At 30.8% G+C, this 9,710-nt stretch overlaps 1 protein-coding gene across 1 annotated transcript; it reads right to left on the bottom strand.

The window, feature by feature from the left end:
• Positions 1–2,282: 2,282 nt before the first annotated feature.
• Positions 2,283–7,398, bottom strand: LOC140444306 (uncharacterized). The gene is made up of 4 exons (XM_072536054.1): positions 7,210–7,398; positions 6,168–6,882; positions 5,111–5,644; positions 2,283–4,993 (listed from the first exon to the last, which is right to left on the bottom strand). The coding sequence occupies exons 1-4, from the start codon at positions 7,396–7,398 to the stop codon at positions 2,283–2,285; spliced, it is 4,149 nt and encodes a 1,382-aa protein (XP_072392155.1).
• Positions 7,399–9,710: the final 2,312 nt, after the last annotated feature.

Genomic DNA, 9,710 nt, shown 5'->3' with positions numbered 1-9,710 from the left:
TGTACAATTTTGAGCTGTATGACCTTCCCGTAAACAATTCCAACAACCCTTGACTTTGTCAACTTCCGCTCGTCTTAATGAGATAGATAATTTGTGAAATGATTTGCACCCATAAAGATAATGTGACTGTCCACAAAGATGACACTGTTTGTGTGATGCTAAAAATGTTTTTGAAAAAAGGAGCCCTTTCATACTTACGTTTGGTCTCAGAGGATGACTTGGGTTTATCTTTATCATCTTCTGAGTTTTCTAGGCTGTGTATTTTTTGATCTAAGAATGATAAAAAATCTGTGATTGTCAGAAACTCATTAAGTGGCCCTATTTTTTGCCATTCCCTTTTTGTGTTTTTATCCAATTTTTTTTCTAATATACAAATTAAAATAACATCCCATTGTTCTACTGAATAACCCAATGTCTTTAATGCCTTTAAGTCTTTTTTAATTGAAGTAGAGAATTTTTTTAATTCGAATGAGGTTTCATTATTTATATGTGGATATTCATTTAACTTATCAATGTGACTGCGTGCTATTAACTTTTTGCGTTCATATGTTTCACCTAATAAATGCCATGCAAAATGAAAATTTGTGTTTGTAGTTGGTAACTCATCCAATGCCCCAACTGCCCTATCAACTAATGATTTTTTCAAATAGTGTAGTTTGTCTACATCAGTTAATTCTGAATTATTGATTATTAAACTTGTAAACCCATCCCTAAACTCTAACCAACTATGAAATGAACCGTTAAATGTTGGTACCTCTAAAGGAGGTAGTTTTACATTTTTTGATGAGGCTTTCATTGTATCAGATTGTGTATCTGATTGGTTTGAAACAGAGTCAGTTTTATTCAAAAACCCTTCTGCTATGCCAATTAATTCAAAATATAAATCCTGAAAATCTAATCTTTCATTTACCTGTGAATCAAAATCTGAGTCAATATCAATGCCCTCACCAGATGTAAATTTTTCAATGTTTTCTTGTACAATATCAAAATCTCTCCACCACTCTCTACATTTTTCAATTCTACTTGGTAGCTGTGATGCACTAGCATCTGAATAATTATTTAAAAATGTTTGAAATCGTGTCATTTGAGCTTTAATTGTGCTCCTCTTTTTTTTTAAATTTGTGAGTTCTGACATGGTTGTTATTGAATTTATTACCTTTTTATACTATCTATTACAAGTAGTATATGACCCAGAGATGTTTTAATAACTTAATAATAAAGGAACAAGAAAATGACACAGACTGATCATGTAAAATTATTTTAATAATAGGTATGGATATGATTTGTTTAAAAAAGGATACTGTGTACTCACGTGGTGTTTTTATGTATGTATGTTGGTTTCTGGTTACCTTTGCCCTAAATCATAAATTTTGCTTTTACTTCTATAATTGTGTATGTGTGAATATCGACTTCCTTCGATTCCCAATGTGTGATAATATATTTCCTTTATAACTTCTACAATGTGTTTTTGCCGGAAAATGGCGCCAATTGTGTGTAAAAATCCATTTAATTCGTCTCGAAGACCATGTTTTGTGTGGATAGCCGTAGTTGGGTATGATAAATCCGTACGACTTAAGTGGACTGTATATTTGGTTTTTATTATTTTAAAAATACATATTACAACTTAAAACTTATAATGTAAAACTAAAAAAGGTAAAGTCTGTCAGTTCTTGTTCGCCATCTTGATTCTGTCTCTCTGCGTTGACATGACACCTTGCCACGAGTCGGCGCGTAGATGCCGCGTACAGAGTCGGCTTAACTACACTGTTCATGTACATTTCTTTAATGTGTGTGTGTCATCGAATTTCCTGACTGTGGACTTAATCCATTAGCCGAACTTATTTTTGCTCTACAGATATTTATGTCACATATTACTATTAAAATAAGATTTTGTATTTTAAAGATATACCTAGATTCTATAACAATAAATGGATAATTTAATCTTCAGCTACAATCATACAATATTACACATTTATATAGATATATCTATATCATAAAATATATTCTAGTATTATTCAACATTATTCTTTATTGTGTGTTTTTTATTATTTTCTTTTTTTTTTATTTATTTTTTTTTTTTATTGTTTTTTTTTTTTTATTATTATTTTTTATTTATTTATTTATTCATTTTTTTTTTTTTTTTTTTTTTTTTATAAATTACATTATAAGGAATGTCAACAAGGAGTACTTCTGCTCAGGGGTCTTTCAGAGCAATGCACAAACACAAGACTAGACCACGGAAAGATAGGTAAACAAATGGGATAAACACAGGTATTAATAGTTCACAATTTTAATTTTATATTAAGTATGTGTTTAATTAGGATCTCATATACACGTTCGTCTAAACTAGATAATATTGTTTTTAGATTAAAAGGTCTTGTAATATTGGTTTCTCTATATACTTGATTCATGAATTGATTTATTTCTATTATCTTTAGTCTACAGTTTAGTATCATGTGTTCTGCAGATCCTAACTCACCACATTCACAAAGATTACTATCACTAAGACCTATTTTAAATTTGTGTTCTGGAACTAGGCAGTGTCCAAATCTAAGTCTGCATATGTATGAAACAACGATTTTTTCGCTGTGGTAATGATTAAACCATGATTTAGCTGGAATATTTAATTGTATGTTTTTGTAGAATAGCCCTTTAGTTGAGTTGTTATACCATTGTTGCCAGGTTTTGGTTTTATTGCTGGTAATATTAGCGTAAACATCATTTAATGTTAATTTATATTTACTTTCATTTTCTTGTTCGGTGGCCTTCTTAGCTAAAGTATCTACTATTTCATTGTGTTTAAGATTAGAGTGAGCTTTTACCCAACAAAATGATATTTGTTTGCCCTTAGCCCTAAGTGCGATATATGCTTTAATAATGTCAATATATATGTAGTTTGATATGTCCTTCAAACTTTCCAGTTTAAGTAAAGCACTTTTGCTGTCTGTAAGGATTAGAAATTTCTCTTCGTTATTGTTTATACTGCTTATATACTGCATTGCTCTCAGTATTGCAATAAGTTCTGCTGAAAATGTTGTAAAATTTTCATTAAGTCGTATACCCTCTTTATACCTTGTCCTAGGGTCCCACACGGCAGCGGCCACTCTCGAATTCATTTTTGAGGCATCGGTATAAATTTGGTAATGTTCCGGAAATAAAGTTTCTATATCCACATTAAACATGGCATTCCTTAAGTAAACTGGAAATTTCGAGTAATCTCTCATGTAGGTTGGTTGTATGTTTGGTATATTGTTTAGATTTATCTGAAACATGGATGGCAGAGTTGATGTGTATAGTTTATTTTTAAATTGTCTTATTCTATTGTAACTTTCGGCAAGTAGTAATGTTGGCTTTTTCCTCCAGTATTCAGTGGTTAGGTCATTTATATAAAGTTTGTGGCAGTTGTTACATATTGTGCTCTCTTTAGTTATCATTTTAGTTATAAATTTTTCACACATAGTTTTCCTTCTTAACCATAGTGGTGGTTCATTACATTCTACGCTTAGGTTTGATATTGGAGTACTCATCAAAGCTCCTATACATAATCTGAGACATTTATTTGAAAGGATGTCTATTTTTTGAAGATGGGTTTTGGCGGCTTGATTGTAAAAGTAACATCCGTAATCTAATATTGATCTTATGTATGATCTATACATTAGTAATGCTATGTTGGGATCTGCTCCCCAGGTTGTATAGTTTACTGCTCGTAACGCATTGTACCCTTTGTCAGCTCTTGCTACGATGTACTCAATATGATCTTTCCAAATCATTTTCCTATCCAGTATAATACCCAAATATTTAACTTTAGGTTGAACTTTAAACGAGACATTTTGCAACTCCACTACTTCTGGAATGTTTCGTTTTCGGGAGAATATGCAAGCTTGTGTTTTTTTGGTAGATATGTTTAATGCTATTTGATCTAGGTCTTCTTGTAGATGTTTAAATACTGTATTTATTTTACTACTGCCTTGTTCTATTTCCAATTGATCTACATATATGCATATATCATCTGCGAATTGTAATATTTTACCTTGTTTGCTAGTAATAATGCTTTGACCTATATGAGCTGTGTAAATAGTGTATAATATTGGACTTAAGATGCTCCCTTGAGGTAACCCGATGTTTGAAACTCTCGGTCCTATTAGTTTGTTATTAATTTGAAGATAAAGAGTTCTATTGATGTAAAGTTGATGAAGTTTCCAGCAGAGTATATCTGGCAGTCCGATTTCTTTCATTTTGTGGTATAGAAGTTGTAGGTTCACATTGTCATATGCATTTTCTATGTCTATGAATGTAGCAAATACCGACTTGTTGACGGAAAATGAGTTATATATATCCAGTATTAAGTGCGTTAAATTTTCCATCGTAGAACATGATTTTCTAAAGCCGAATTGTGTTGCAGGTATTTTAGAATTTTTTTCTAACCAGAATTCTAGTCTACATTTAATCATTCTTTCCATTGTTTTTAACACACATGATGATAGAGAAATGCCTCTATACGAATCCGGACAGTTTGGTGATTTGTGTGGCTTAAGAATTGGAACTATAATGTACTCTTTCCATGCACGTGGTATATCCATACTCATCCAGATATTGTTTATTACATTTAGTAGTTGAACTTTCTTATGTATGGGTAAATTATACAACATACTATAGTGTATACCATCTAATCCTGGAGCTGAATTATTATGTCTTTTTAGGCAGTTCTTTAATTCTTCCAGACTGAATGCTTGTGTGAGAAATATGTTGTCTGTATTTGCTTCGTCATTTTCATGTCTATTATCCGTAGGGTTCCTGTGATTAATTTCTCCTTCTATAACCCAAGGTCTAGCAATTTTATTAAAAAATATATCTGTCCACTCATTTACAACTATCGGATTATTGGGAGGGTTATAAACGTTTTTTAATTTTCTTATTTCATTCCATATTTTGCTAATAAGTGTATTTTTATTTAAACTATTACAAAAGTTTTTCCAAGAAGCTCTTTTGCTGCCTAAAATAATTCTTTTTTTATAAGCTTCTGCTTGTTGGTATTTTAAATAATTATCGTAATTAGATAGTCTTTTAAACTGCAAAAAAGCTTCTTTTTGTTGTCTTATAGCGTTCCTACAATCATCATTCCACCATGGTTTATTAAATTTTGCATTGGGCCCCCTTTTCCTCTCTGGAATAGAGCATTTACTAGCTAAATTGATTGAGTCACAAAATGTGGAATATTCTTGCTCTGAACCATCTGATGTATTATTATTCTTTTCATTGTTTAAGAGATAGGTAAAGAAAGCCCAGTCTGCCTTTTTAATATCCCATGTAATTCTAGATCTAGATATATCATTAGTTTCAATGACACCATTACTATTAGTAACGTTATTATCAGTATTATGGTTAAATTCTATTACTATTGGGTAGTGATCAGAACCCAGACTCAAAGTTTCTGTGTGCCAATTAAATTTGTAATAAATATCCCTAGAGCAAATTGTTAAGTCTATAGCAGATCTATTTAAATTCATAGGTCTACGAATTAATGTTTCTGACCTATCATTTAGGAAATTAAGTCCACATTCCTCCATAGCCTCAAAAAGATAAAGACCTTCTTGATCGGTGACATCACAGCCCCACATTTTATTATGGCAGTTGAAATCTCCCCCTATTAAAAAAGGTTTTTGTAAACTAATAAAAAATTTAACCCATTCGTTTTTTGACACACATAACTTGGGTTTTGCATAAATAGAATATAAATTTAAGATTTTATTATTTATTTTAATCTGTACTGCAACGCACATGACATTATTTATTTTATAAAAATTTAAATTGTTCTGAAAATTGATATTTTTTCTTAATAATATCGCTACTCCTGCATAACCATCTGATCTATCTTCACGGAAGATGTTATATTGGGAAAAGCTTATCTTTGAATTCGGTTTTAACCAAGTTTCACTTAAAAGAATAGCTAAGAATTTATTTTCGAAAATGTACTTTTCAAAATGGCCTTTATTGTTCACTATTGATCGTGAATTCCATTGTAAAATCTTATTATTTACTAGGGCCATTTAAAACTTTTTCTATATTACTTTTAATGTCGTCTAAAATTTGTTTGTTTGCTATTGGAATTAAGTTTTTGTCTAAGAAATTTTTAAATATTGTTACTATATTATCAGTAATTTGTTTACTAGTTAGTGAGTTTTGTTGGACTATTTTTGTTTGATTTTGATATAATGGGTTGTTTATAATTGGTAGCGACGGGTAAGCAGAGGCGCTTGCAGTGTCCAGTATATTTTCGTGTTCTTTTGAATAAGGATAAACTGATTTATTTTGAGCTCCTTCGCTCCATTTTCTTTTGGTTGTCACTGTGTACCTATTTCCTGTGTTTGTTAAATTCAGGACTGTCCTATAGCTACTGCTGTATTTTAATTTTGCTTCTTCAAAAGGTAAATTTTCATTTGCCATTATATATTTAATGCCCTTTTGTTTTTCAAACTCAGCGCACTTGTTTCGATCTAATGCTGAATGGTTTCCGAAACATAATATACAAGTGGGATCTGTTAAATCGCATACATCTGAATCATGTTCCTGTCCGCACTTGCTGCATCTTTTCTTACCTCGACATTGTGACGTAACGTGTCCGTATCTAATGCAATTAAGGCATTGTATTACTCTCGGAACGTAAGGTTCCACTTGGTATATCATTCGTTCAATGATTACTTGTTTTGGAATCATTTGGCCTCTGAAAGACACCACTATCGTACCCGTCTCCACCAGTTGATCATTTTCTTTTCGCTTTATTCTTTTAACGTTTATTACTTTAAAATTGCCGTATCTTGGAACAATAATACCTTTTAATTCGTTTTCTGAAATATTTTTGTCTACCCCTTTAATTACCCCACTCTTTTGAGTAAAAAAATTTGGAATATATAAATCGTACTTTCTTTCTATTAAATTTTTACATTCCACTAAAATATTAGCGCTTTTATATGTGTTACATTCAATTTTAATTTTATTTTTTCCTATAATATTAATATTAACAATATTATCTTTAATTGCAGGTACTGCACCTAAAATTAATCGTGCTGTCGCTATGCGATGCAATCGGCCAATGTTACCTTCCTTATTCTGCATAAAAACAAAATAAGGACCTTGGTCACCTTGACTGTATTTATTTTTCACCTCTGGCATTATGGACTGGCCTATATTAATATTTGTTTTATTGCTTACCTGATAATCTGGTAAAAAGTTTTTTGAATTTGTTATCGGTACCTGTTTTGATTGTGTATTAATATCAATATTTATAATTTCCTCAAACTGCTTTTGTTTTTCATTAACTTCATAATCCATATTACTAGCAACATCGTCAATCCTTCCTCTGTCAGGTGGATTTCCTCTGCCATCTGAATTTAATTCCATTTTTTGGTAAAAACAACAACAACTCTATTAATTAGCACTTCGATTACACAGAGAACTATTCGCTTCCGCTGCTACAATCGAACTGTACATTTCTTTAAATAATAGTATGTATGTCTAAAGTGTTGGAAGGGGGGCGGCAAATATTAAGTTGCACACGGGCGGCCAATACCTTAGCGGCGGCCCTGATATTTGTATATATATATATATATATATATATATATATATATATATATATATATAGATAGATATTTGTATATATATATATATATATATAAAAAAGAATATATTAGATATATATATATATATATATATATATATATATATATATATATATATATATATATATATATATATATAGGTATAGAGACACGTAACACAGGCCAAAAGATTTACTTGCTTGCCTTATAATACATTGATTATCTAAAACTTCCACTGAAGCTAACTCGTATAGATCATAAATTTAGTATAATTTTGGCCTAAGCTTTTGTTACGACAAACTCCGTAGCACACTTTTGTATATTTATTACAATAACTGTAAAAATAAATAATTATTCGTAAAATCGTTAAGCAACATCAAACTAAACTTAAAAAAGAAATAAACACAGAAAGTTTTGGTTTCATTTAAAGCAATAGCTATAACCAAAATATTACGAAAGTCAAATTTTATATGACTTGACCAAAATAAAGCACGTGCACACAACCACTATTTACGACTATAGGAAGACGACTGGCTAGGCGGTGTCGATGTAAGGTGATAAGAGCATAAGACTGAGTCAGCTAAATAAATAAGTTAAAAACCTTTAAATAACCTATGAAAAGGTCGCGTTACTACTTACCTCCGTTATAACAGGCCCAATCCTCTCCTATTAATTATTATTTTAGATTTTTCACCCACGCTTGGTCCTTCTAGGGTTAAATTGTTGGATTATTTTTTGTTTTCATGCTGTTATTAATGTTAACGTTTACAATACTAATTCGAAGAATATTCTTTGGTTTTCTTTTTCTCAGATTGCTGGTCATCGTCGAATTTGCCCTGTTTTAATAAATATATGTAGATCAATTACCATTACCGCATTGGGAGGAATTTTCATTAATCCAACTTGCGTTTAATCGATATTATTATTTTTATTTATGTGTATTATATATTTACATCAGATATTTTACAGAAATGTTTGTTGTAAAAAAATATATTTGGTCAAAGAAACTTTGTGTTTTGTTCTTTGAATAAAGAGATGTCAAAATATCAACAGTATACCATTTGCCACGATTTCATTATATCCTTTAACAAAAGTTCTAACTCTAACTGTTAAATTCAACAAATTTGTCAAAAACAATCACCAAAACGTTCCTTTCAACATATATCTCATTCAAACCTGTTACAGTCCTGTCAAGATAAACTAGACAATACACGAATCCGAAAATCGGTAGCGAATGTCTTGGTATAAATAATGTCCGGCAATAAATGTAGTGCACGCAAGAACTGGCACAGTATGAGCATACAGAAGTTCATTTGAGTTTAAGCGCGCCTGGGGCGTTACTTCCGGTTTAGTCCTTACTTTACCAGATAAATGTCTTTCCACAAAAGGCGATGATGATTTACGTTTGGTACATGGATATTCGAATACGGTTAAACGAGGTTTATCCTCATATAAATTTCCACGTCGTTTCTAAGCTGAACTACTATTTGTAAAAGTTAATAAAGTAAGTAGGAAAAATGTAGGTATCACGATTTGGGTAAAAAGTATTAAACCTTTAGTTATAAATAATATAAAGTTTTAAACTTCTCAGAAAATTATTTTAAAAAGGCCTTTTTTCCTGTTTATTTACAATTACAATCTGGTCATAAATCTGGACCAATAAGCCATTTTATTATATCGCAAATCGTACTTGAAAAGTTACTTGAATTCATGAGTTTACACTATCGTATTCTCCTAATCTAATCTGATAAATAACGTAATAATGTTAACATGAACCAAACACACAAGCACCATGCTTTACTTTTCTGGAAAAAGGATCTGGATTACTTCAACATTCACATGGCTATAGAGTCATTTTTATTATTTTTAACCGTCTTCTTGATAATTGTAGCTATAGTTTCCATACTCAGGTTTTTATGGAGATCGCTCTTCCTCACGTATCAAGGAGAATTCGCAATGTTTCTCACTACTTTATTCTGAAATTTCTGGATTATTTCTATATTACTTTTCTTGGTACATCAGTAGAGTTGGCATCATTAGTCCATAATAGGTCGTAGTATTTGTTTATAAAGTAAAAGCTTGTCGTATATAGATTGAGAGGACTTCATTCAAACA

This window comes from Diabrotica undecimpunctata, chromosome 6 (genome assembly GCF_040954645.1).
Source record: "Diabrotica undecimpunctata isolate CICGRU chromosome 6, icDiaUnde3, whole genome shotgun sequence".
Lineage (NCBI taxonomy): Eukaryota > Metazoa > Arthropoda > Insecta > Coleoptera > Chrysomelidae > Diabrotica > Diabrotica undecimpunctata.
Note: the sequence above shows the minus strand (reverse complement) of the source record. Positions and strands in the feature narration are given on the sequence as shown.

What these genes read in the sequence shown, in the direction of transcription:
- LOC140444306 (XM_072536054.1), bottom strand. Translation starts at nt 7,398, where the DNA reads ATGGAATTAAATTCAGATGGCAGAGGAAATCCACCTGACAGAGGAAGG. An exon ending in CCAACAAAACTCACTAACTA is followed by an intron (nt 5,645 to 6,167) that starts GTAAACAAATTA and finishes CTTTTTTAATAG; the next exon opens with GGGGAGATTTCAACTGCCAT. An exon ending in ACCATGGTGGAATGATGATT is followed by an intron (nt 4,994 to 5,110) that starts GTAGGAACGCTA and finishes GAATTATTTTAG; the next exon opens with GCAGCAAAAGAGCTTCTTGG.